Genomic DNA, 25,786 nt, shown 5'->3' with positions numbered 1-25,786 from the left:
AGTTTTAGACCCGCTAAATTAACGCTGCAGCCCACAAACAGGCTTGTATATGGTGCTAGGGCCATGGGCTCTGTGCTCACCCGTGGCATCCACACAGGTGGCCTGGCCTCAGGGTGTGCGTGGCCCTTCAGGGAGCTCAGGAAGCGGGACTCCAGCGCCATGATATAGAGGGAAATTCCAGAGCAAAACCCTCACAAACCTCTGGGGAAATCGCATCCTTGAGGAATAAAAGGCCCACCTGGCCCGAGAACTGTTGTCTGGTGCCACGTGCTGAGGGCAGAGGGCCTGGAACTGGTCGTGTGTGAGGGAGGGGCAGGGCGCCAGGGTCACGGGGGACTTTTAAAACCGCCCTCTCTGACGGTGAAGACCTCTTGAAAAGCCACTGCCATAAGATTTTCGTTGCCAAAGTGCTGAGAAGTCATTTTTAATCCTTAGAAGTCCCCTGGAGAGCCCTCACCTCCCCCCGACCAGGGGCTGGTACGGCCTTCCAGGCTCGCTCACCGGCGCCCCCCTCCTCGGGGCTGCTTGGCTCTCCAGGATGGGCTGCCCGTGACCTCCGATGTCAGCGCCCCTCTCAGTCGCCTCAGAATCACCGAAGCGGCTGCTCCCCCAGGGAACCCCGGCTCCCACCCTCACCTCCGCATAAATGTCATCTTCCCGACACCTCGTAATAACACGGACGACTGAAATGACACGTAAAGGCACAAACCTTCAGTGCTTGCTCCCGTGAGCCTCCCCGACCTCCAGCACCTGGCCGAGCTTGGCCTCCTCTTGAATTTGAGGTTACGGGATCCCACAGGGTGAGCCCCCAGGCCTGGCCTCCCTGCTCACCACTGTCGGTGAGACATGCCTCCTGCCTTGTGAGACTTGCTCTGAAGAAGTTTCTGCCAGCCAGAATTGCTGGAACTCCACCTCTGGCTCTGCTCTGCGTCCGGCCGCCTGGCAGCGGTGGGCACGCGAATGAAGGAGCCTGAGAGAATCCTGCTGCCGTCAGGATCGGCCCTGTGACCCCAATTCAGACACAAAGCAAGCACCCACCATGGCCCTAGTGCCTCCAGCCTGGCCTGTCACCTGGTTTTTGGTAACACTAGCAGTGGTGGCTGCTGTTACATACGACAGTGACGTTATTTTCCAGCCTCTAGATGTCAGTTCCCACAGCAGGGATTTTCTTCTATCTCGTTCACTGCCCTGTCCCCATCACATCGGGACACGAGACACAGAGGGGCTCAGAGTGACTAGGGCCTTGCCTGGAGCTCCAACTCCTCCCACATCTAGCCCAGAGGTCATTTCTTACTGAACGAGGTTTGTGACCATGCGGTAGGGGGGGCCTTATCTAGTTTTCTAAGCCCTTCTCCTTAGAGCCCGAAGAGCCCTGGTTGGGACCCTTATTATTTAACCTGCCCAGATGGTCTCCTCCCTATGGGAATGTGCCCTCCGCCACACCAACTCAGGGTTCTGGTGGGGCTGCCCGTCACTGAGTCCCCACCTCTCCCCACAAGACTATGGCGCGACCAAGCACAGCTCCTCAGCCGTCTGGTCTCAGTGACTGATCCAGGCAAGAGCCTGGGACGCAGCCAGCCAATAAGAGCCCTTCCCTGGTCCTTTTTACCAGGAGCTGGGGAAGCAGAGGTCTTTTTTCTTGGTGTGTGAGGCCTTGAGGACGGTGCCCAGAGCTGTGTTTCACCACAGGGGTAAGGGGAGAGGTGGCAGGTGGCTCTGGGTCCTGAAAGCTAGACTTCACTAACTCCTCCATGGCCTCCAAGCCAAAGGAACCCCTGTTCTGCTTGCGGGGCTTACACCTGAGTTCCTGATACATAGAGCCCCAAAGTCTAAATGGACACATCCTTTGATGTGTCCTTGAAACAAAAAGATAACATGTGAAGGAGAAACAAAGAATCAGACGAGACAAAAAGCAAAACAAACAAAGCAAACAAAAAAACAGACCCAAACCCCTGAACAGGACAGAACCACAGACTCTCAGCATCTAAGAGGTCATCCGTCGATATCCCATTCGAACAGACGGAGAAACCAGAGAGGTTATGAGAGCTGGCCCAGACACAGAAAATTGGTGGCAGGCAGGACCTCAGCACAGGTGCCCTAGGCTAAGTCAGGGGTCTCTCTCATCCTTTCCCATATACTGTTCTAGAATCTTTTTGTTGTTGTTGTCGTCCTTTTTTTGGGGGGGGGGGGCGCACTGTGTGGTTTGCGGGATCTTAGTTCCCCAACCAGGGATCGAACCCGGGCCCTTGGCAGTGAGAGCGTGGAGCCCTAATCACTGGACTGCCAGGGAATTCCCCCCATGTACTGTTCTAAATCAAGGGTCAGCAAACTTCGTCTATGAACAGTGAGTATAAATGTTATAGGCTGGGCTTCCCTGGTGGCGCAGTGGTTGAGAGTCCGCCTGCCGATGCAGGGGACACGGGTTCATGCCCCGGTCCGAGAAGATCCCACATGCCGCGGAGTGGCTGGGCCCGTGAACCGCGGCTGCTGAGCCTGCGCGTCCGGAGCCTGTGCTCCGCAACGGGAGAGGCCACAACAGTGAGAGGCCCGCGTACCACAAAAAAAAAAAAAAAAAAAAGTTATAGGTTTTGTGGGCCATACCACCTCTGTTACAACTACTCAACTCTGCCATCGTTGCACCAAAGTGGCCACAGAGAACATGTAGGCCAACAGAGTTTGGCTGTATTCCTCATTTATAAGAAACAAAATCTGATTTTCATATAATTTTACATCTTGAAATAGTATTCTTCTTTTGATTCTCTCAAACTCATCTAAAAAAAATTCTTAATTCACAGACTATACACACACAAGTCGTGGGCCATATCTATAGTTTTGCTAGTTTGCAAATTTGGTTTGTTGACCCCTGGTATGAATCCTGAAAATAACAGAAAGAATGTCTGTACTGGGGATGATAACATACTGCTTGATTCCTTCCGTTCCTCACCCTTTGACCGGGGCAGACATTGCAAATGGATCAGAGCACTATCTCTTGAGCCCTGATAGCCTCAGGCAGGCAGAAGCAATCAACTGAAGATAGTACTCAAGACAGATCCTAGTTGCCTCCTCCCCAGTCCCTCAGTCCCCCTCTCCTTCCTAGAGTGCAGTTCAGACCCTCTTCCCATGACACCTCTTGATAACATCTTCTCACCCTGGGACTATTTTCTCTTTTGACTCTTAGTGAACTGAGCCAGCAAGGGTCCTGGATATGAGGTCAGGATTTTAAAAATTGACTTAGCAGCAGAACATTTATCTGAAACAGAATCTCAGATTATGTGTATGTACACCATTCATGAAATTTGAAAATGATACAATGAAACACATTAAAGAGGTATTAGTACAAAATTACTTTCCAGGTTCAATTTTTTGACCCATTACAAAGTCAAGGATATCTGGAGAATTAGGAAAGTGAGAAGTCTGGGGCAGATCCGCTTACAAATATTTACTAAGAGCCTCCACCTGCCAGGCATCCACCCTTAAAAGATCAATCTCAGTGTCAGATTTATGGCTGTGTGGTACAGAAAAACTCCTGACTCATGCACGAGTGAAAGGAAATGATATTCACCACGGAACCTGCCAACAAGGAAGGTCTGTAGGCTGCCTGCCCTGCACTCTTAGCACACTCTTCCAACAAAGAGGGAGGGTGGGGAAGCTTTACTGCAGGGTCCACATGTTGAGGGCTGGACTGGCTGTAGGTCACAAAGCTGATTAAGAATCTCATGAGCCAAAATTTCTAATGAACTGATTATTTTACAGAAGCCAATGGCACACCTGGGGGCTCATGTTTCTTAATACAGTTCAATGATGAAATCCAAATCTCATTTTAAAGAAAACCTGACCACCCCACCCCCACCCCCGCTAAGCTGGATTTGAAACCACTTAGTGTGAAACCCTCATTCTGGAGAAGAGGGTCACACGGCAAGCAGCAGAAGCCGGATCATAATCCAGCCTGGCTCTCAGGGGTGGCATCTACTCCAAGTGTACGTTCCAGCTTCCCCAAGCTGACCTGAACGCCGCGAGAGCCAGTGCTGTGCTCTGCCGTGGCAGCTGCTCAGGGACGTTAGCTGCGGGTGACGAGCACCGTTCATGGCACTTCAAAGAACATTTCTCAGGACCAGGGAGAAGATGAAAATGAGAGGCACAGCAAGCCCAGGAGCTGCGGCCAGGGGTGGGCGGAGCTGGTCATGTGAGTGCAGGGAGGCCCAAGGCCACTCTGCAGGGCTGAGTGACCTTGGTCTTGAGGAGCGTGCTTCCTGTTTGGAGCCCCCATGTTACCATCCGCTCTGAGCACCAAGCGGTGCCAAGGCAGAGAGGCCTCAAGCTCCTCAGGTGGCAGGGTCTGCAGGATGGCCACCCTGGGAGCTACGGGTGCTGGGGATCCCTGGACTGCTGGGACCAAGGGGCTGCGGTGTGTCTGGGGGTCGGCGGGTGGGGAAACCGTGCTGCCACCGTCCGGGACCCACAGACCCACTTCCACACCTCCCCGGAGGCCCCCGCAGACACTCTCTCTTCCCTCCTCCTAAATTTTAATCTTAGTTAAATTACATTTTTAATTTAGTTTCTGAGTTTCACCTCAGAAGTTTGACACCTCTCTATCTGCCTTTCAATCCTTTTATCTAGCTGTCTCCTGGCTTCCTTTTAAATTTTACCTGTGTTTTGGTAATTTCTCATTTATTTGACCTTGACTTTGGACCTTTTTATTCATCCTTTCCCCCTCATTTTTTTTCCCCCGGTTGTCTGGAATTTTCCATTTTACATCTCCTGCCTTACCTGTTTATCCTATTCTGATATTTTCACGAATGTTCCTCTATTGCTTCCTGAGTACAGAAGAAGCACATGCCTGCTGAAATGCTCTGAGCACTTCACAGGGTCTCACAGGGGATTCCGAGGTGGGCAGAGGGACGGGAGGGGCAGGTTGCCACCTGCTCACCCAAATCTACTTGTTTCTGGAGTCCAGGTATCTATCTGTACCTGTCCTGTTTTAAGCTTTTATGTAATTCTACTTTTAAGACCCTTAAAATTAGAACCCTGTTTTTTGTTGTTGTTTTGGCGTGCTCTGTCTCCACCATGGCGATTAGCAGCAGGGAGTGAAGCAGGGGGATGGAATCGGCTTGACTAACTGGGCAGGTGGGCTTCTTCCCGCAAATTCCGTGGCAGGCTCAGAACCTCAGCACGGCTCAGCGAGGCCACCTGGGCTAAGCCTCCCGTGGCTTTGAGCCCCACTCGGCTAGCAGCCTGGCCTGTGCCCACGCTCAGGCGGGCCCGGGGATTAATGATGGGGATCAGCACTGTTCTCAAGACATCTCACCTCGGCGCCTCTCACGCCAGGCTCTGGACTCGGGGCTGAGCAGACAGCGCTGACCCCACAGGCGGAGGGCCGCCTCTTGCCCTGCAGTGCCCATTCCAAGCTTGGGCTCCCGATGAAGGGCCAGTGCACCCTTCCAAAGGCCGAGGCAGGAGAAGCCTGAGGCCTCCCTGCCCTGTCAGGAAAGGGCTCCCAGACCCGCCCACCCTCCACCCTCTCCCTTCTCCCCAGAGGCCTGTTCTGAAGGGCCTGCAGCCAACCGAGGTGCCCTCTCCTAGAGAATGTTTCTGCCTGACAACCTGCCCTGGAGCCTGTTACACTGCCCCGGTTTTTCTTGCCAATCAAAGCACAACCTTGCAACTGAAGAGCCACCTGCTTTTTGATTCTAATCAAGGTGATGCAGGGCTCCTGCAAGGGCAGAGGGCAAGTGCTGATGGGGTTTGGGCAGTGGCCACCAGGCCTGGCTGAAGCTGCCACCGTGGATGTGGTGGGGCCCTTCGTCACCCACAGTGGATCTGGCATTGATCCCAGGTCTCTGTGACACTCAAACCCTATGGTCCTTACAGGGCTGCTGCCTCCTGGTAAGAGGACAGGAGAAGGGGACCCAGAGGGTCCACCTAGTGGGGCTCAGCCCTGGGAGGCTTAGCCTGGGCGGCCTGTACTCAACACCAACTTTCTGAACCATCTGGAAATAACTTATGAGTATCTCCTAAAAACAAAGATGTTCTCTTCCACCATCCAGGCTCGATGATCAAATTCAGGCAGCTTGGTGCCGATGGGCCTCCACTGTCCAACGCACAGTCTTTACAGCAGTGACAACTCTGCCCTGAAGCAGTTAACGGTCAAGCTCTACACATCAGCCAGCGGGGCACAGAAGGGGCTCTGTGGGGTCCTCTGGAGCCTGTCCCCCGAGGTGGCGCCTTCCAGAAGATGCACTTCTCTGAAGCCATCCTAAAGGCGCCACAGGATGCGCCCTGGAGCACACACCTGCTGGCTGGCACTTGGAGACGGTGCCTAAATGCCTCGGCGACCAGCTGCTGAATCCCTCCGAAGGACCAGGGGAGAAGACAGCCACCGGCAGCACACGCAGCTCCGCGACAAATCCCAACCTGACCCTGCAGCCTAACTTACTGGTGCGCTTAGATATTTTAAAGTGAAAATCCCTACTTCCAGCTTAATTCCTTAATTCTGGTTTCACTTCTGGCTGTTAACCCGAGGGTTCCTCTGTGCAGTTTCGGGATTTCCAACCACCAAGGAGGAGGCACCCTGCGAGGCCCTGCGTGTGGGATTGGCCTTCGGGCCCCTGCATGCGCAGTTCCTTGGCCTGTGATGCTCCTTCCCCTCCTCTTCCCTGGTGGGCCCCTGCTTTTCCTCAGGCTCTGCTTATGTGGCACTCCTCCCGGAGGCCATGCTGGACCCCAAGGTTGCCTGTGCCAGCCCTCAGTTGCGTTAAACTGCAGACTCTTCCAGCGTTTTCCCACCGTGACCCCACGGAAGGACATGTATTTTCACCGCCACCCAGCAGAGGGTCGCAGCTGCAAAGGCTGGAGACCTCACAACTTGAGGGAGGGCCACTCACAGGGTGCACTGGGGCCTCGGGAGGGGTGGGCCTGGCAGCCCTGAATCTGAACACACATGAAAGACGCAAAAGCTTCCAAATCAGGACATTACCTGCGTGCATATCAGGATGTACATGCAAAGGTTCTATCAAACACGACGGCACTGGTATTTTAACACCACTGGGGTGGGGGGTGGGGGGGTAGGGATCTTGAAATCAACACTCAGTAGCAACATTTGGAGTGGTGCAAATTGGGGGCGGGACAGCCCTGCTCAGACTCAGCAGCAGAGGCATGGCCGAGCCGCTTCTCTCTGGAGTCACTGCTTCAAGGTGCAACCCCACTCCCACCACGGTCACTGGGGGCAGGAAGAGCAGCGCCACGGCCCCTGCTCAGCAAGGCGGGCTCCCCACTCCGAATCCAAACGCTGGCGATGTCCTGTAATCATTCTTTGGTGTCCAGGAAGAACCAAGCTGTAACAATAAGTTCTCTCCTCAGGATCCACATTTAACTCAAGTACAGAGTTTAGCTAATCACAGGGTTCTAGCAAGCAAATGGGATTTTTAAATCCAAAGTTTCATTTTCTCTTCTGGAAAGGAGCAATCGGAAGTCTGAGACAAGAAAGTGCACGTCAAGCTACCTCTGGTTTTGTTCCAATCCTGTTCTCCTTGGCGTGGTGGCCAGTCCCTCAGAACCTTCCAGGTACGTGACAGCTGTGTCATAAAGAATTTAACCTGGCCCAAAGAAAGGTCTGGCCTTTGCCCTTGGCTCCTGGAGGCCATGTCTCTGTTCTTGAATGTCCCGCCTGGTGGGGTACCTTTGTTTAGCTGGGGGCCTTTGGCACAGTCTAAATGTGATTCCAGGCAGGGGCGTCGGGTCAAGCAGCATCGGTTCAACCACAGAGGGACTGGAGACTGGGCAGCCACGTGGGAGGTTGGCCGGGTATACTGACCAAGTTCAAGGCTAGACACCAAGGCTTCCCAGACTGGCAATGCTCTGTGCGCATCTTCTCGTAATGTTGCCAGGAAAGTCACTGTGGCCCGGTGATTCCACGGGGAGGACGCTGCTCCCTGCGCCTCTCCCCTCGGCTGGTTTTAATCTGTGTCCTTTCGCTGTAATAAACCATAACTGTGAGTACACCAGCTTTCAGAGAGTGCTGAGAGTCCTTCTAGGGAAATTATCGAGACTGAGGGTGGTCTTGGGGACCCTGAACTCTGCAGTTGTTGTCAGAAGACAGCGTGGTCTACAGACCGTGCCTAACCCTACAGCTGCATGAACCATATTGTAGTTTTCCCCATGGTTTCAAATTCTTATGTTTTGATAAGAATGTCAAAAATGTCCATTAAGTAGGTCAAGTTTGTACCCAAACATCATCTCTGAAAGCATTTTCCATGAAGCAACGTTTCAACCAGGATGATGTGACTATTTTCCTGAGTTTACGTGCCTTGTTTGATCTCTTCCTGTGTGGCCACCAGCAAACCAGCGAGTGGAAGGCCCTGCTCCAACTGAGAACCAAACGTTTCTCAAAGCCAGCGTGTAGGAGGCTTCCTGGAATGGTCATATTCTCCATCCCACTTGTAACTCCTTTGCAGTTCTCCCCAGTCTAACGTCGAACTCCCCGTCCAGTGGGGCCATTGTTCCGGGAGGACGTGAGGTTAAGCATACGCCATGCTTCAAGCCCTCCCCGGAGGCACCACCACGTGGGTCTGACAGACCTGGGAGCTCAGCTCTGTGACTGCAGTGTCAGGGCTCTCATCAGGCTGGATCTCAGAATCCCTACCAGGATCTTGGTGTCCTGACACAGGCCAGTCTTGACAAGATGTCCCTGAACCCTAAAAGCTAGTTTTAATTCATTGCCCGATTTATCACCCAATCTTGCATGGGCCTGGGAGAACAGCTGTTCGCAGCAGCCAGGGGAGCCAGCTTCATTTCTGTCACGTGACCTTCAGCTAAGCACAGTGCCTTTTCTCTAAGTCATAGGATGACTAAGAAAGTGGACTGACACTTGACATACTTTTAGTTTGAAAATATCCAAGGCCTTATTGAGTGCAGGGTGCCGATTTCAAGTGTCTACTATTTTTAAACCGAGGTGTAACCTACTACAGGAAAGTCCGCACATCTTTATCTTAGGTGTACAGCCTGGCGAAGGTTTTCACGTGCAGACCAAGATCCCAACGTCCCAGGAGGCTCTCTGGCGTCCCATCCCTGTCAATTCCAACTTGGGGTAACCACTGATCCATGCTCATCACCGTCGGTCAGCTTAACTTCCTATAACTGGAAGCATACGACAGGTACTTTTCTGTGTCTGGCTTCTCTCACTCAACAGAGTGTAAGATTCTCCCAGGGAGTGGTAGCTTGTCTGTTCTCGTGGCTGTTAGAATTCTGTTCTTCGACTAGGTCACTGTGGATGTGTTCTCCTGTGGGTGGACACTGGGCTGTTTCCTTTAGGGGAGTCGTGATCAAAGCTGCTATGGATGCACCTGTACATGCCTTCTGGTGGATGTATGCATTCAGGACTAGGACGGGAGTGGCTGGGTCAGAAGCGTTATCTGTGTGTCGAGCTTCAGAAGATACTGCCCAGAGCCACATGCTCCCATGAGCAGGGTGTGAGGTGCTACTGCTCCACGTCCTTGGTGGTACTAAAAGGAACTTTAACACTTCTGGTGTGTGTGAGGAGGCACCTCACGCTCATTTTATTGTGCACTTCCTTCTTGTTATGACGTCGATGTGGTGATCCCGAGCACCTTTTCACACGTTGATTGGTCACTGGGGTATCTTCTTCTGGGAGGTGTCTGTTCATGCCTTTTGCCCATTTTAAAATTGAATTTTCTTTTCCTAGTCTGTGGCAATTTTCACCATCTTCATGAGGGTGTCCTTCGATGAACAAATGTTCTTAATTTGAGTGAAGTCTAACTTGTGAGTCTTTTATGGCCAGTGGCGTTTCTGTCCTACTGAAGAAATCTATGCCTCCTTTAAGGACATGAAAATTTTTTCCCATGTTGTACCTTTCACATTTATGGGTTTTTAAAAAAAGATTTATTGAAATATAGTTGATTTACATCACGTTTATGTCTGTAATCCATTTCAAATTAATATATGTGTATGGCGTGAGGAGGGGTCAATATTCATCTTCTCCGTATGGATGGATATCCCAGTGATCAGCATGACTTTTTGGAAAGTCCATCCTTCCCCACTGACCTTCAAGGGTCTTCTTCATTTTGACAATGTTAAGGTTCCCTTGCAAGAATACTATTAGGAAGAAAACATCAGGGTCTATTATTTTCATTGGATTTTTGCACATTCCATATTACAAATAATTGTTGGTCTACTTTTTTCTTTGTGGAATTGGCCTCAAAGGTGAAGTTTGCAAATGAGTTCAATATTTTGTTCTCAATACTGACACAAGGAACTTCCCTTGTGGCGCAATGGTTAAGAATCCGCCTGCCAACGCAGGGGACACGGGTTTGAGCGCTGGTCGGGGAAGATCCCACATGCCGTGAAGCGACTAAGCCCATGTGCCACAACTACTGAGCCTGTGCTCTAGAGCCTGCGAGCCACAACTACTGAAGCCCGTGTGCAGCCAAAAATAAAATTAATTAATTAAAAAACCCCAATATACACTTAAAAAAACCCAAAAAAACACTGACACAAAATGTAATATTTTTAGGCCTAGCAGTTGAACTTAAATATGCCTCTTTTCCACTTCATCATTTGTTTCTCTTCCAATAATAAAGGATTCTTTTTAAAGAGCAATTTGTATCCTTTTTTGGGTACTATAACCATCACCACCCCCTGAAATCACAGGCTTGGTAACAGTTTCTCCAAATGATACACCATGGGCTCATGCCTTGACACTATTCCCTCAGACAGATTAAATTCTCCCCTACTTTGCTTGTGACTGACTGCAGAGCATTACTATGAATTCAAGTCGTAAAACCCTCCCGTTACGGGGACAGCCTCATCGATCTGCATATAGCAGAAAGTGGAACAAGACACTGGGGGGGCGGAAGGATGCCCCTGGCTGCCCTGTGCAGCTCCACACGACCCACCCTGCGCTGGCAGGATGGGCACAAGTCTCCTAGGAGGGCCGCGGGAGAGCCATTATTTTCTTCTTCTTACTTACGTAGTACTCATGATCCACAAATGGATCTACAAAGCAGAAAGCATGCATTGTCCTGTGGTTGGCGTGTCTGTGAGGGCAGGGGCCCCAGTGCCTAGGGGGAGCCTGGTCTATGTCTTCTCCACAAGCGGCTGACCTGTGAATGGCCCAGGGAGACCATAGCCAGGCGGGGTGGGGGACTGTCTACAGAAGGAAAACCACTGGCTCTCTGCTCCAGCCACAGGCGCCTCCTCACCATGGTCCACCAGCCACGTGATCGGCCTCCATCACAGCACAGACCCCCTTCTCCCACACTCACCCTGCCACTCGCCTCGAACCCTCCGGCCACCTCCTGGACCCCTTGTCCCCAGATCTGCCCTCCACAGGGCCCCTCTTGAACGTCGCCTCCCCTGCCCTCTCACCATGGCTGACGCTGCCTGTCTGCCCTCTTCCAGGACGTTAATGTCACGTCCCACGAGGACAAAGCCTCCGAGACAGAGATTCGACCTGAGTTTGTGGAGTGACTGCCCGGGCAGCGGGCTCGCCGGCCCCTCCCAGAGGCCCCCGCCCGCCCGCTCCGCCCCCCGCTTACCTGTCCTTGTACTTGATCACAGCGTCCACGATCTTCTTCATCTTCTTGGTGAGGTTGGGCGGGTTGGGGGAGAGCTTCTCGGCAGGCGGCCGGCCACGCTTCTTCTGCTTCTTGCTCTCGTCGTCCTTGTCGCGGCTGCGGGTGCTGGTGGTCGGGGTGGAGGGGCCGGCATCGCTGTCCCTCTTCCGCTTCCGCGATGATTTCTTCTGCCGGACCTCCTCTTCGATCTCCTCCAGCGTGCCCTCCTCGATGGCCTTCAGGGTCAATAGTGGTAAAAATAGGACAGCCAGCACCGAGGTCGACAAGCAGAGGCCGCGGCGCAAACCCGGGGGCCTGCCTGGGGTGGGACGCATGCTGGGGCTCTGGATGGGCTCCAAGGGCACGGGGGCCGTGAGGGCCAGCTCTGTCTCCCCGATGCCAGCCCACCCAAGCCAGTTCTTCGCAGATAAATGGCGTATGTTACAAATTTAAGTGTCACAGCCTCACTGTGCGAAGCCTGAAGAGTGGGCTCCTGTAAACCCTCCACCTAGAGTGACCCCGTCAACACTTCTGCTCTAGACCATGTTCCATGTTTTTAAAAAACTGTGGTAAGATACACATAACATAAAGTCAGCCGCTTCAAACACTGTCAAGTATGCAGTTCAGTGGCCCTGGGAACGCTCCTGCTGTGCAGCCGTCCCCACCCTCCACCTGTAGGATGTCCCACCTTCCCACGCACATGTGCACAATCGAGGCAGCACCGGGATCGAGCCACATACCACATCACGACTCATCTTTTTGCTTATTATGTCCTGGATATACTTCCTCTCGTTTTTCTGCAACATAATTTTTAATGCCTATTTAATAGTATTTCCTTGTAAAATGGGCCTTAACTTAACTTCCTCTGTAGTTGGGCATTTAGGTTCTTTCCAGTTTTGCAAGAATGGGTGGGTGGGCTATTCTAAGTACCGTCATAACTGACATTTGTCTTTCTTTTAGATAGATTCCTGAAAGTGAAACCGCTGGGTTGAAGAACACGAACGTGAGTGTTAACTTTAAAATAGTTCCGACGTATTAATTCTCAACGATAATAACTAACTTGCATGTTTTAGCCGTGAACACAAAGTGATGGGAAGCCAGGTTTCTACGGGGGCTTGGAATCAGAAACGGGAGTGGGGCCTGGACCCAAACGGATGCACTGGTTATTCATCTCAGTTACCAGCTGCATCTGAGTGCAGGTACAGGGCCAGGCACTGAACACAGCCCCTCATGGAGGGGAGACAGTAATACACAGCCCACAAACATGGTGACAAGTGTGCCGAGTGCCAAGAAGGAGGGTAAGAAGTGCTCTGAGAATGGTGGAGCAGATGTGTCCTGGTCAGGGTTTGGGAGAGCTTCCCAGAGGTGGGCACTTAAGATCTGAAGGGTCAGGGTGGTGGAAGGAAGCATCCACCATCCATGTCATCTTATGGGGTAATAGGGTTTTTGCAGATGTAATAGGTTAAGAATAGAGATGAGATCATACTACATTAGCATGGGCTCAAATCCAAGGAGTCAGAAAAGGCCGTAAGAGAGACACTGCGGACATCCATGTGAAGGCGGAGGCAGAGACTGGAGTGATGTGGCCACAAGCCAAGGAATACTGGGGCCACCGAAAGCTGGAAGAGGCAAGGAAGCAGCCTTCAGAGGGAACATGGTCCTGCTGACACATAGATTTCAGACTCCTAGCCTCCAGAACTGTGAGAGAATAAATTCCTATTGTGTTAAGCCACCAAGTTTGTGGTAATTGTTACAGCAGTCCCAGGAATCTAATACTGGGGTCTCTGGTCCTGTGCCCTAGACATGCAGGTCAGCCCAGAAGGGCAAGAGCCAAGTACATTCTACAGGGTTTGGGTACATATGGCATCAGAGTGGCTGCCAGAGAAGTGGTGCGAATTACATGTCCACCACTAAGACAGAGGAGTGCCTGATTTGAGTAAATATCTCTTTTATTAATGTAAATTTTATTGAGTATGATATATTAAAAAAATGGCAAGTGCTCAAATGGGAAAGAATAGACTTTTCAACAATGGTGCTGTGACAACCAGATAGCCACATGCAAAAGAATGAAGTTGGACCCTGACCTCACGCCATACGCAAAAATTAACTCAAAAACGATTAACGGTGGACTTCCCTGGTGGCGCAGTGGTTAAGATCCTCCTGCCAGTGCAGGGGACATGGGTTTGAGCCCTGGCCCGGGAAGATCCCACATGCCACGGAGCAACTAAGCCCGCGCACCACAATTACTGAGCCTGCGCTCTAGAGCCCAGGAGCCACAACTACTGAGCCTGTGTGCCACAACTACCGAAGCCCGCGTGCCTAGAGCCCATGCTCCGCAACAGAGAAGCCACCGCAATGAGAAGCCCGCGCACCGTGAGAGTCCAACTAGAGAAAGCCCGTGAGCAGCAATGAAGACCCAACGCAGCCAAAAATAAATAAATAATTTTAAAAAAAAAAGAAAAAAAGGATCACGGATCTACATGTAAGAGCTGAGACTCTAAAACTCTTGAAAGGAAACACAGGGGTAAATCTTTGTGACCATCAATTGGCAATGGATTCTCAGGCATGCTACCAAGGCACAGGCGAAAAGAGACAAACAAATAAATTTGACTTCATCAAAATTTTAAAATTCTGTGCTTCAAAGGACAGTATCAAGAAAGTGAAAAACAGGGGCTTCCCTGGTGGTGCAGTGGTTAAGAATCCACCTGCCGATGCGGGGGACACAGGTTCGAGCCCTGGTTTGGGAAGATCCCACATGCCACGGAGCAACTAAGCCCGTGCGCCACAACTACTAAGCCTGAGCTCTAAAGCCCGCGAGCCATGACTACTGAGCCCGTGAGACACAACTACTGAAGCCCACGCACCTAGAGCCCGTGCTCTGCAACAAGAGAAGCCACTGCAATGAGAAGCCCACGCACCGCAAGGAAGAGTGGTCCCTGCTCACTGCAACTAGAGAAAGCCTGTGCGCAGCAACGAAGACCCGATGCAGCCAAAAAACAATGAATAAATAAAATAAATAAAATTTAAAAATATGTAAAAAAAAAGTGAAAAGCAAAGACAAAAACCACCCCACGGAATAGGAGAAAATATTTGCAAATCATATATCTGATAAAAGACTTTAAAGAAGATCTACAAATGGCCAAATAGTATGTGAAAAGGTGCCCAACACCATTAGCGCCACCACCACCCTCCCACCCCACCGGAAGCAATTCAAAACCACAATAAGATACCACTGCACACCCGCTAGGATGGCTAGAATCAAAAGGCAAATAGAAAGTTATCAGCGAGGACCTGGAGAAACTGGAACCCTTCTGTGTTGCTGGTGGGAATGTAAAATAGTGCAGCCACTTTGGAAAACAGTTTTCGTTCCTCAAAAGGTTAAACAGAGAATTACCATTTGATCCACTCCTAGATACACACCCCAGAGAAATCAAAACATACGTCCTCACAAAACTTGTACACAAATGTTCACCACTGCATTATGCACAATAGCTAAAAAGTGGAAACAACTCCACGGTCCATCAACTAATGACTAGATAAACAAGTGCTGTATATTCTTATAATGGAACATTATCCAACCACAAAAAGAATGAAGTCCTGATATATGCTAGAACCTGGATGAATCTTGAAAATATTTTGCTAAGTGAAGAAACCCAGACATCAAAGGATCATATAATGCATGATTTCATTTATAGAAAATTTCCTGTTTAGGCAAAATTATTGAAACAGAAAAGTTGTTTAGCGGATGTCAAAGGCTAGGGGGAATAAAGGGATGGGAAGATAGCTAAAGAGAAAACAGTTTCTTTGGGGTGAGAATGTAGTAAGCTTCATTTGTGGTGATAGTTTCAGAACTCTGTGAATATACCAAAAATCACTGAACTGTACATCTTACACGGGTAAAGTTATTCCTCAAAGAAAGGGAGGAGGGAGAAAGAAATGCGCACCGACTATCATCATTAGCGTGTGGGCAGCTACTTTTTAAAGGGCACCCATTGTCTCAGTAATGCCGGGCTGGCAAAGGCCCCACGCGAGCCGTTCGGGACTGTGGTTGGTACGACGTTCCTTCATCCAAGGTTCTCTTCTGGGCCCTGGAGCCCTGGGCTGACGGCAGGGAATGAGACACACACACGCCCCCAGCCCACCCGAGGTTCGGTGGTTCCTGGCATGTTTCAACAGCTCCCTCTGGTGCACAGCTCAGTGGGCGAGCTCGCAAGTCTGGGGTGTTCTGAGCTCCCAGGAGGGGACCAGGGCCACCTGGCCACATGGCTGAAAAAGCACTGGGGCTGCAGTTACTTAAGGGGAACCCCAGGGTGTGTGATAAGAGGCCTGGGGAGACAGCTGCTCATTCCAGGGTGTGGCGCTCAGCAGGGCGTAACCGAAAGCCGCCATCTGCCTTTCAGGAAGTGTTGTCTCAGGGACAACAACTCGAGGGTTGGACTCTTACTCATCACCTCTGCACTCAGAACCCCTGGAGCAGGAATGGGGTCTGATTTGTCACTGTAACCACAGTGCCAGGCCCCTGTGCAAATGTAGAGCGCCCTCGCTCGGGTGGGGGCGGGGGGCGGAATCAGGAGGACCAGCAGCCGCCCGCAGCCCTGACTCAGCTGTCGGCAGCTGCGAGGGCCGGGAGCCACCTGCTGAAAACAGGTGCTCACATCACCTCCGTGAGCAGCTGGTGCCGGGAGCCTCGGGCGGGGGCTTCCTCCTCTTCCCTCCCCACAGCTCCCAGGGGTGACACACGCGAAGGCGGGGCTGCCTGACCCCATCACCAATCTCAACCATTTTGCAGGGTGACTTGACGATCCCCAATATATCCCTGGGTCCTCCGGTCAGCCCCATGCAAAGACTGGCAATATTTTGCTTAAACCTGACGCTGGAAGGGCCAACTCCACCCAGAAGTGGGTTTTGAGCAGCTCGGGAACCGCACAGGGGTGCCTTCCCGAGTTCCATCAGGAGGAACTGAGTGAACCTGACCCCACGTGGGAAGGGTCGCTGTCGTGAGTGAAAACCGACCAAGAACGGCCGAAGGGTACTGCCCAGGATTCGGACGAAGGCCTCGATCCTGGCGGCCGAGCCCTGCGCTGCCCGAGCCCCGCCCGCGGCCCTCTCCGGCATGTACCTTGAGCCACTGCTTCTCGGTCAGCGAGTCGCTGTAGTCCACCTCCTTGCGATGGCGGGAGCCGCGGCCGAACATCTTCTCCTCCTCCTCCTCGCATGTCAGCCGCTCCACCTCTGCGTCGTCCTTGATGATCCACGAGGGGAGCTCATCCTCCTCCATCAGGCGTGGCTTCCGCTTGGGGTTGCGGGCCTCCTCACGCCTGCGGTCCAGGTCCATGCGCTGTGGGGTGCGGGGCGGCAGGGACAGAGGGACAGGCGTCAGCACAGAGAGGACAGAGGAGATGACCAGTGGGCACACGCGGGGGCACCCTGACCAGGGGCTGCTTCCCTGCCTCAGGACCATCGCTGCAGCGGTAGTTAAACAGCAACTTGGTCGTGCGGTGGCTGAGCTGGCTGGGCTGCCATGTCAGACCTTGGCTGGGGCTCTGCTTCAGGGGCAGAGAGAACTGGAAAGGACAGGATGGTGGTGGAACGGGGGCTGGAACGGGGGCTGAAACGGGGCAGCGGCTCCCCTGCCCCACTGAGGCGATACAGGCTCAGTGGAAGGCACAGGCCTGCTGGGGCCGAGGGCGCCCCCAATTCCCCCCGATTCCGTGCCCACGAGGGGCAACAGGGCACCTGAGACCGAGGCCCTCGCCAGTCCCTCAGTCTTGGACAGTGTGGCTCCCTCTGAAAGGGAGCCTCAAGGACAACAGGCATTGGCCAGACGGAGGGCCATAAACTGGAGCAGGGCTGGGCGTGTACGTGTGTCCTGCCATCCCTATGACACACTTAGGAGGCCACAGAACGAAGATGGGTCAGTTAGGAGCCATGGAGGGGCCACCCTGAGGGCTGCCCCCGGCCCCGTTACCCGCTGGGGATGCCACCGTCACTGAGACCTTTTGCTCTGTTCGGTGTCAGCAGGGAAGGGGGCGGTGTGTGTGTGTGTGAGTTCCACTGCACATGGTTCACACAGGCGGGGAACCAAGCCCCTGAGGGTGCGCAGGGCCCGAGTGCCCGCGGCGCTCACCATGAACAGGTCGAACTCTTCCTCGTGCCGGGCAATCATCTGGTTCACCGTCTCGTCGTCAGGCACCTCGTCTTCTTCCTACAAGATGTCACACGTTTAGTTGGAGTGCGGGGAGGCCAGGGTGGGAGGCGGCCGGGCTCGGAGGCGAGCGGCGGCGGTCCATGGGAAATGAGCTGGCGGTCCCAGTCCGGCTGCGGTGGATGGGGACCCACACGGCAGCGAGAGACGCACACGCACACGCACACGCACGCTCCGTGGGATCAGGGCCCTTGCTGGCCATCTCAGCCGAGAAGCCGAGGATTGAATGGGCATGGAGACTGAACTACCCCTCTCACCTTTAGAGGTGGCTCCTCCAAGTCGGGGTTGACGCCCGCTGGCGGAGGGGCAGTGTGGGCGAAGCTGGCACTGCCGCTGCCCGTGCTGCAGTGTCTGCTCTGTGGATAAATAGAGGACTTCAGTCTCCAGGGCTGTCAATCCGGCATCTTTCACCAGCAGTTTAGAAAAAAAAAACCACTTCAAAGAAAAAGCAAGTACTCATCCTCTTTCCTTTCAGCCCACACTCCCTTTACTCCAAAGGGATGCAAAAAAAATAAGAGTGCAAAAAAGGTAAAAAAACAAAAATGAAAGCCGCTCATGCGTCCACCACTCACGCCGGGGAGGGGGTCGGGGCTGGCGCTGCCCTCACCTCGTCCTGCTCCTCGTGCTCGAGGATGGCCTGGAGGAAAGCGCGCCTCTCGTGGCTGGAGGACTTCTGGTCGAACATGCCGGCCTGGATCACCTTCTGGTCGACGTTGAGCTTGTACTTGGCCGCAGCCAGGATCTTCTCTTCCACGCTGTTGACCGTGCAGAGGCGGAGCACACGCACCTCGTTCTGCTGCCCGATGCGGTGGGCACGGTCCTGCGCTTGCAGGTCCTGGGGAGAGAGATGCCGGTCAGTCCCAAACAAGCTCTTTAAATCGTTAAGGGACAGTGGATCACTGGATGCCACTGGGAAAGGCAGGGGTCTTGCAATTCTCGGGCGCCCGCCTGGCTGTTCTGCCCGCCACAGCCAGAAGCTGCACAGGCCAGAAGCTCAGGAACAAGACCTGGAGCCCGTGCCAGGATGACTTGACCCCAAATTCCTGCAGAAGCGTCACTTTCTACCTTCACTGGGATTTGACGGATACTCAGGAAGAAACCGCGGTTGTGGAGGGCCACCCCAGGGGGTTATACCCCAGCAGCTCCTCTCACAGCTGCATAGGGCCCCTTGGCTGCCCCGGGCAGGGCCTGGCTTGGCGTGGCTGTATCACAGCGAGGGCACTGTTCACAGAATGACGCCAAAGCTGGGCAGCACCACGTTGATGCCTGGTTTGATTGGAGGCCCTGCCACGCAAGCCAGGCCCAGGCCCCACCTCTCGGAGCCTCAGGATCCACTCTGCTGACACCAGCCCGTCTCGTGGCTATCGTGTGTGAGAGGAGCCAACGGGCATCGGGTGCTCAGGCCAGTGCCTGGTGTGGAGCAAGCGCCCATAAAGTGGCAGGTATGGCGCCAACGCTGTATCATCACACCCAGCGTAGACCCAGGAGGGGCTACGAGATCCTGTGTCTGGGGCCTGCAGCTGTGTGGGGCTGACCTCCAGATCTGCACCTCATGGGGGCAGCAGAGGCCACACCTGGTGGGAACAGGCGTGCTTTGTGTCCACGGTTCGTACCCTCAACCCTGCCCCGCAGCTCAGCCGGCATGATTCCTGGCTCTGCAATGTGCTTCATGACCTCTGATACCCCCCGGGTGTGGAGAAGGACAGGGCTCCACGGGGGTCTCTCCCCTCGACAGCCTGTGGGTGGGGGAAGCACACTCGGACCACCTCTCAGGAAACAGGCCAGTCATCGAGGTCCGGGCGGCAGCCACACCCCAGGCTGGCGCAGCAACCATCCCAGGCACTCGTCTGTCAGGCGCCCGTGGTTTACACACCGATAACCAGCTCTGCTGGGCTGTGGAGAAGGGCTCGCTCGCACCGTCAACAGGAGTGAAAGCTGGAGCAGCCTGCTGGAGGCCACTGTGGCAGAACCAACCAGAACGTGAAGGGACAGGCCTGTGGACTGAGCAATCCCACCTCTCAGGCTTGGCCTGGCTGGTGCTCCAAGACAGGGACAAGGTTCCCCAAGGGGAACAGAAAACCCGGACGTCTGCCAACTGGGATTTGAGTCAAAAATCCTGGGGCCGGGCTTCCCTGGTGGCGCAGTGGTTGAGAGTCCGCCTGCCGACGCAGGGGACGCGGGTTCGTTCCCCGGTCCAGGAAGATCCCACGTGCTGTGGAGTGGCTGGGCCCATGAGCCATGGCCGCTGAGCCTGCGCGTCCGGAGCCCGTGCTCCGCAACGGGAGAGGCCACAGCAGTGAGAGGCCCGCATACCGCAAAAAAAAAAAAAATCCTGGGGCCACCATATGCCAAGATAGCTGGCTGCTGAGGAAGCGGCTGGGGAGAGTCCCCATGTGCTTGCATGGAGACATGAACACACCAGCTGCTGGCGGGAAGAGACACGTGCTGGAACATGCCGTGTTCATGTCAAAGCCAAAATATATGTGTGTACACGGGTAGATGCTGGCTCAGAGAAGAGCGGGGTTGGTGGGGAAGGGGAAAACTGGACTCTTTAATTTGTTACTTTCACTTATTGGTACTTGCATTTGAAAAAATTACTACTTTTATAGTAAGACGCAAGAGGTAAATACTTACTTTAAAGCTACTGTACCAGGGCTTCCCTGGAGGCTCAGCTGTTAAGAATCTGCCTGCCAGTGCAGGGGACATGGGTTCAAGCCCTGGTCCGGGAAGATCCCGGAGGTGCCGCGGAGCAACTAAGCCCGTGTGCCGCAACTACTGAGCCTGTGCTCTAGAGCCCACGAGCCACAACTACTGAGCCCACATGCCACAACTACTGAAGCCCATGCGCCTAGAGCCCATGCTCTGAAACAAAAAGAAGCCACCACAACGAGTAGCCTGCACACTGCAAGGAAGAGTAGCCCCCTGCTCGCTGCAACTAGAGAAAGCCCACACGCAGCAACAAAGACCCAACGCAGCCAAAAAATAAATAAATAAATTTATAAACAAACAAACGAACAAAAAACTACTGCATCTATAAAAAACCACATCCCTGTTATCTACAGGCACGGAGCCCTGTGCAGGGTATGTGGATAAGAAACAAGGGCAGCAGTGCACAGAGCACAAAAAGTACGCCCCAGTGTGGTTTTAAGAGGCGCCAGCATGAGAGCTGGGCCAGAACATGGCCAGGAAGGACCTGCATGACTAAAACAGTGACCATTACTGCCAGCTGATAGGACTGGGGCATCTTCCACTTTCTTTGCACATTTACGCGACACCAGAATTCTTTTTGTTTTTTTGGCTGTGCCATGTGGCTTGTGGGATCTTAGTTCCCTGACCAGGGATTGAACCCAGGCCCTCTGCAGTGAGAGCGCAGAGTCCTAACCACCCGACCACCAGGGAATTCCCAGGATTATTTTTTTTTAAATAACAACGGAACATGAATTTTTTCATAATCAGAGCAAAAAACTAGTTTCGTTTTGAGAAACAGAGGAAAGTAACTGCTCTCTGGGCTTCTCTCCAGGGGCTTCCGGGACTCCAGGAGAATGTCAAGAGGCCAGCGGACACTCATGCTAGTGGGCATGGTCTCCCTGAGGCTTCGAGCCCCTCCCCCTAGGGGGCCTGAGAGCTGTTACCTGGTGGGGGTTCCAGTCACTGTCGAATATGATAACAGTGTCGGCTGACTGAAGGTTCAGACCCAGCCCCCCAGCCCGGGTGCTGAGCAGGAAGATGAAGTACTCGGAGCCGGGCTCGTTGAAGGTCTTCAGCAGCATGCCCCGGTCCTCCGCTTTAGTGGTTCCTGCCGGCGGGTAGGGAGAGCAGGGTTATTAGCAAGGTGACCGTGGCGGGTGGAGGGGGGGCGGGCGGTGGTGCAAAGGAGACAGAGGAACACCTACATCAGGGAGCAGGTATAGAGTCCACAGCCGTCCAACTCGGGCCACCCAAGCCATGGACACTCGCTCAACACGTGGCCATGAGTGGTGACTGGCGAACAACTCAGATTTACGGTGACACTACTGACCGCCAGTCCTCCCACCCCAGGAGAAGAAAACGAGCCCCAATGGGCCTCTGGTGTCTCCTCCGTGTAAATCGGGGCTGCTGTGGGAACTAAGTGGGCAGGCGCTGGAGCACAGTGCCCGGCACCCAGCAGACACCCAGGCAATGGGGCTGCCCAATGAGTCGCCACCACCTGCCCTGCCCAGCTGTCCAGGCAGTGGTGGGAGACACTGCAGCAACACTGTTAACGCCGTGCCCCCAAACCCACGTGGGGTTTCCAGGCGGGCAGACGGGGCTGCTATGGTATCGAACAACTGGCCAGAGGGCTGGCGCCTGCCTCCATCCTACTGTGATGGGTCTTCTCCATTCACAAAGGGAATCATCTACAGGCGAGCACACGGGGGGCTTACAATGGAGACTTGTTTCCCTCTGGGCAGGATGGCTCCCCTCTTCGTGGAGCCACAGGGACTCTAATGTGATGGCCCAGGACATGATCCTCAGCATCGTGATGCTCAGAGGGGCATCTAAGCTCCTCGGGCTATTGCCAGCCTGGGGAGCAGAGGTGCCTCTGGGGAAATCAGGTGTCATTCCTGGTGTTGCTTCCAGCCACTCTCCTACACGTCACAATGAACAGCATGGAGGCCTGATGCCCACTGGTGCCTGGGCTGCCCCAGTTCCAAGGAGGGGCTGAGGCAGGCCCAGGTGGAGGGGCCGATCCCAGATGCCCGGCCTGCACCCTCACTCTCGGCATTCTGAGAGCAGAAGGTTCCACTCCACGTGTCACCGAGCCCCCACCGTTGCTGTTCTTTTTTTTCCTTCTGGCTGCACTGTGTGACACGCGGGACCTTAGTTCCCCGACCATGGATTGACCCTGGGCCCCCTGCAGTGGAAGAGCGGAGTCCTAACCATTGGACTGCCAGGGAATTCCCCCCCTTTGCCTTTCTTTCCCAGAGCTTCCGCTCATGTGGCAGTGACCACATGAGGTGCCCAGAGATGCAGCCACAGCCAAGCAAACAAAAGTCCTCATCCTAGATAGAGGACTCTCATCATGGAGGAAAAAAAAGGGGGGGGCGGGCAAATGGATGGGCGCTGGGGTGGGTGGGAACACGCTCTTCACGTTTGGCCTGTCCTCTAGGGGGCGGGGCAGTGACACAGACAAGGAGTAGCGCTCATGAAGGCTCAGCCCCTGAAGGACAGAGAGGCCACTGGGGAGGCCAGCACACAGAGGGAGGGGCGAGGTGAGCCTGGCCACGCAGGCCTTCCAAGCCATGGGAAGCACCTGAAGGAGGGAGGTTTGAGGGAGGACCTGACCACAGCTGTGTTTGTAAAGGTCGCCCTGGACAGAATTCCAAGAACAGGCCGAAGGAAGGCAAGACAGGGATGCAGCAAAGGTTCTGGGTGGGAGTGGGGAGGGCAGAGACCGACAGACAGATCCGCCCAGCAACCTCGCGTCTGAAAAAAACAACAGTTCCACAAGATGTACCGTGAAAGACACAATGGGGGCAAAAAGGTTTGGGGTGTTGGCTGTGGATGCACATAGCAACGAGCTTAGATAAAGGCTCTGAGAAGTGTGGTTTATCCCACACTTCTTAACTGTGTTTACCCTGGAGGCCCCCAAGTTCATTTTTCTCGAGAGCCCCATTCACTCCATCTGACAGAGGGTGGGGGGCTCCCTCTAGGGTCTTCCCGGTCAGTTGACACGTGTCAGAGCACGGGTCCTACACACTGTCAGCATCTCACTCAGCCCCCTCCTCCCCGGAGCTCCTGCGTGCTGGGAACAAGGCAGAAACAGGGCTTCTTATGAGTGCATGTGGTCACAGTCAGTGCTGTTCCCAGGGAACTTGCCACTATCACCCCTGCAGCATTGGTTTTCCTCCCTCTCTTCCTCCCTCCCTTTCCTGCTTCTCTCAGTGCTCACAGTTCCGGCATGAACGGGCCCGATTCCAGCTCCAGAGCCACCCAGGCGGTGGAGAGAAGAGCATGTTGCTCACAGCAGCCTAATGAAATTTCACCCCCAGACCCCTGGGGGAAAAGACAAGCTGCTTCTCTGTTCGGGACACTGAGCAGGTAGGTGGAAGGAAAGCCCGGAGGGGTTGGCTAAGAATGAAGCCAAAATGGAGGACAAAGAGCCAGGAGCTCCAGAAAAGCCCCTCTTAACACTATCTGGGCACCTGGATCCAGCTGTGCCTGAAGCAACCCTTGAGGTTCAGTTATGTGAGTCTATCAAGACTTCCTTCTTTATGCCCACAGGATATGGGTTTCTGTCACTTCCCACCGTAACAGGACCGTAGAGCAACCCTTAACCACTGGACTGGACGCAGCATTATGGTGCAAACACCATGAGCCTCACATTCAGGAGATCCAGCCATGATACTCCCAGGGCCCTCCCTCCCATTCCCGCAAGCCTGTGTCACTGAGTGAGCCGCTATGCCCACTCCTGCCGCTAGACCTAGAGAAGCTTTGGCAGCAGCGGATAACGAGGCCGCCCTTTAACAAACGTCTCTCTCCCGATCGTACTCACCATCGAGCCTGAGGTATTTAAAGCCGCGATACGCAAAATAGTCTTCCATGATCGTCATGAGGGAGGTCATCTGACAGAACAGCAGCACTTTATGGTTGGTGGCCCGGAGTTTGGGAAGAATTCTATCGAGCAGCTCAAATTTCCCCGAGGCTCGGTACAGGTCCAGCCTGCGGAGTGGAGGGGGTGGGGAAGGACACACACACCACATGAACCACAGCGCCCTGCAGGCAGGTCAAGGAGGACGTGCGCTCCCATGCCCAGGCTACCTGAGCCGGCCTAGGCAGGCTGGCCACCAGGCTCGGGGGCACACAAGTGCTTCCTTGGCAGACTACCCTCGTGCCCGCCCCCGCCCCCCTCCCCCCACCAAAGTTTCAGCAAAGCCATTTCAACCCAACTAAAATAAACTTGGTCATGAAATTACTGACCAACTTGGATACTTCTAAGAGCGAAAGAAGGTGCTATTTATTAGTAAAGATCCTGGGACAATGGGCATGGACAGGGGCTGCCCCGGGAAGCCAGGCCTCCTGTTTAAGAACTTTCCAAGAGCAGAGGCTCCCAGTAGAGAGTGCCCACACCGCACCACACACAGGACTAAGGGCCACTGCAACTTCCGTCATTCGCTCCTGGTTTATAGATGTGGAAACTGAGGCTGGGGGACAGTGTGACACGGCTGCTGACCTGCCAGGGCCGGGCTCAAACCCAGGTCTGTGGGACCCCATTATGCAATTTGGTATAAAGAACTACACAGCTAAAGAACCTTTTGCCCTTTCATTCGGTGCCTCTGCTCTAGGAAATAGTTTACTATCCCAGAGAAATAATGGTGGCTTTAGGGTTAAGAATGTTTTAACGGTGAAATCTTGAGGCAGCATTTGTGTCCCAACACCAGGGCTGAACGATGCCTGGGCTGCGCTTTATAAACAACGCTGGAGAAAACACCCCCAGAGCAAGGTGCGTGGCGCACTGTATAAAGAGTATCCCTCTGTTGGTGGGCAGAGTTTAGGCTCAGAGTGGTTAAGAAAGCTGTCACAGGTCACAGAGCCCAGAGGTGGGGCCTGGAAGCCAGGTGTGGTCACCTCTCCAAGTGGAGAATTTTTATTCTCTTCTTTGGGTTCATCTATGTTTTCAAAGTTTTCTGCCAGGAATATACTGCCTTTGAAATTAGACAAGTATAACAACAGAAATAAAGCCAACCGAAGAGAGAAATACTGGCACACAGATGGTCTGCCCACCCCGTTAAGCTAGGAAGATTCTCACCCTTGGACGATGCCACCGGTAAATCCCAAGTGCTCGGAAAAGGACTCCTGCGATGGAATGAGAGGCGGGTCAGTGCGGGGCAGGAAAAGACGGCTAGGCCCCATGCCTCCGAGCCCTCCCACCCATGCTCAGCGATCGCCCACGGCGGCCCCAAGGCCACACAGATGCTGAACACAGCTTTTCTATCCCACTGACATCCCTTCCGTCATGACCTAACATTCTTAACCACAGAAAGGAGTGCGCGAG

At 53.7% G+C, this 25,786-nt stretch overlaps 1 protein-coding gene across 10 annotated transcripts in view; it reads right to left on the bottom strand.

The window, feature by feature from the left end:
* The window catches only part of SMARCA4 (SWI/SNF related BAF chromatin remodeling complex subunit ATPase 4), an 87,003-nt gene that overhangs the window by 4,836 nt on the left and 56,381 nt on the right, over positions 1-25,786 (bottom strand). For 5 of the 10 annotated variants that reach the window (XM_060007767.1, XM_060007766.1, XM_060007768.1 and 2 more), the window contains 8 exons: positions 25,541-25,587; positions 24,287-24,453; positions 21,405-21,568; positions 18,380-18,607; positions 18,030-18,128; positions 17,695-17,772; positions 16,688-16,905; positions 11,550-11,813 (listed from right to left, as the gene is read on the bottom strand). In XM_060007767.1, coding sequence (XP_059863750.1) covers positions 11,550-11,813; positions 16,688-16,905; positions 17,695-17,772; positions 18,030-18,128; positions 18,380-18,607; positions 21,405-21,568; positions 24,287-24,453; positions 25,541-25,587 — 1,265 coding nt within the window. Of the gene's footprint in view, positions 1-11,549; positions 11,814-16,686; positions 16,906-17,694; positions 17,773-18,029; positions 18,129-18,379; positions 18,608-21,404; positions 21,569-24,286; positions 24,454-25,540; positions 25,588-25,786 lie in introns of all 10 variants that reach the window. The other 5 variants (XM_060007772.1, XM_060007773.1, XM_060007770.1 and 2 more) reach the window with 3 other exon arrangements.

The sequence above is a fragment of the Delphinus delphis genome, chromosome 3 (genome assembly GCF_949987515.2).
Source record: "Delphinus delphis chromosome 3, mDelDel1.2, whole genome shotgun sequence".
NCBI classification, from domain to species: domain Eukaryota; kingdom Metazoa; phylum Chordata; class Mammalia; order Artiodactyla; family Delphinidae; genus Delphinus; species Delphinus delphis.
Note: the sequence above shows the minus strand (reverse complement) of the source record. Positions and strands in the feature narration are given on the sequence as shown.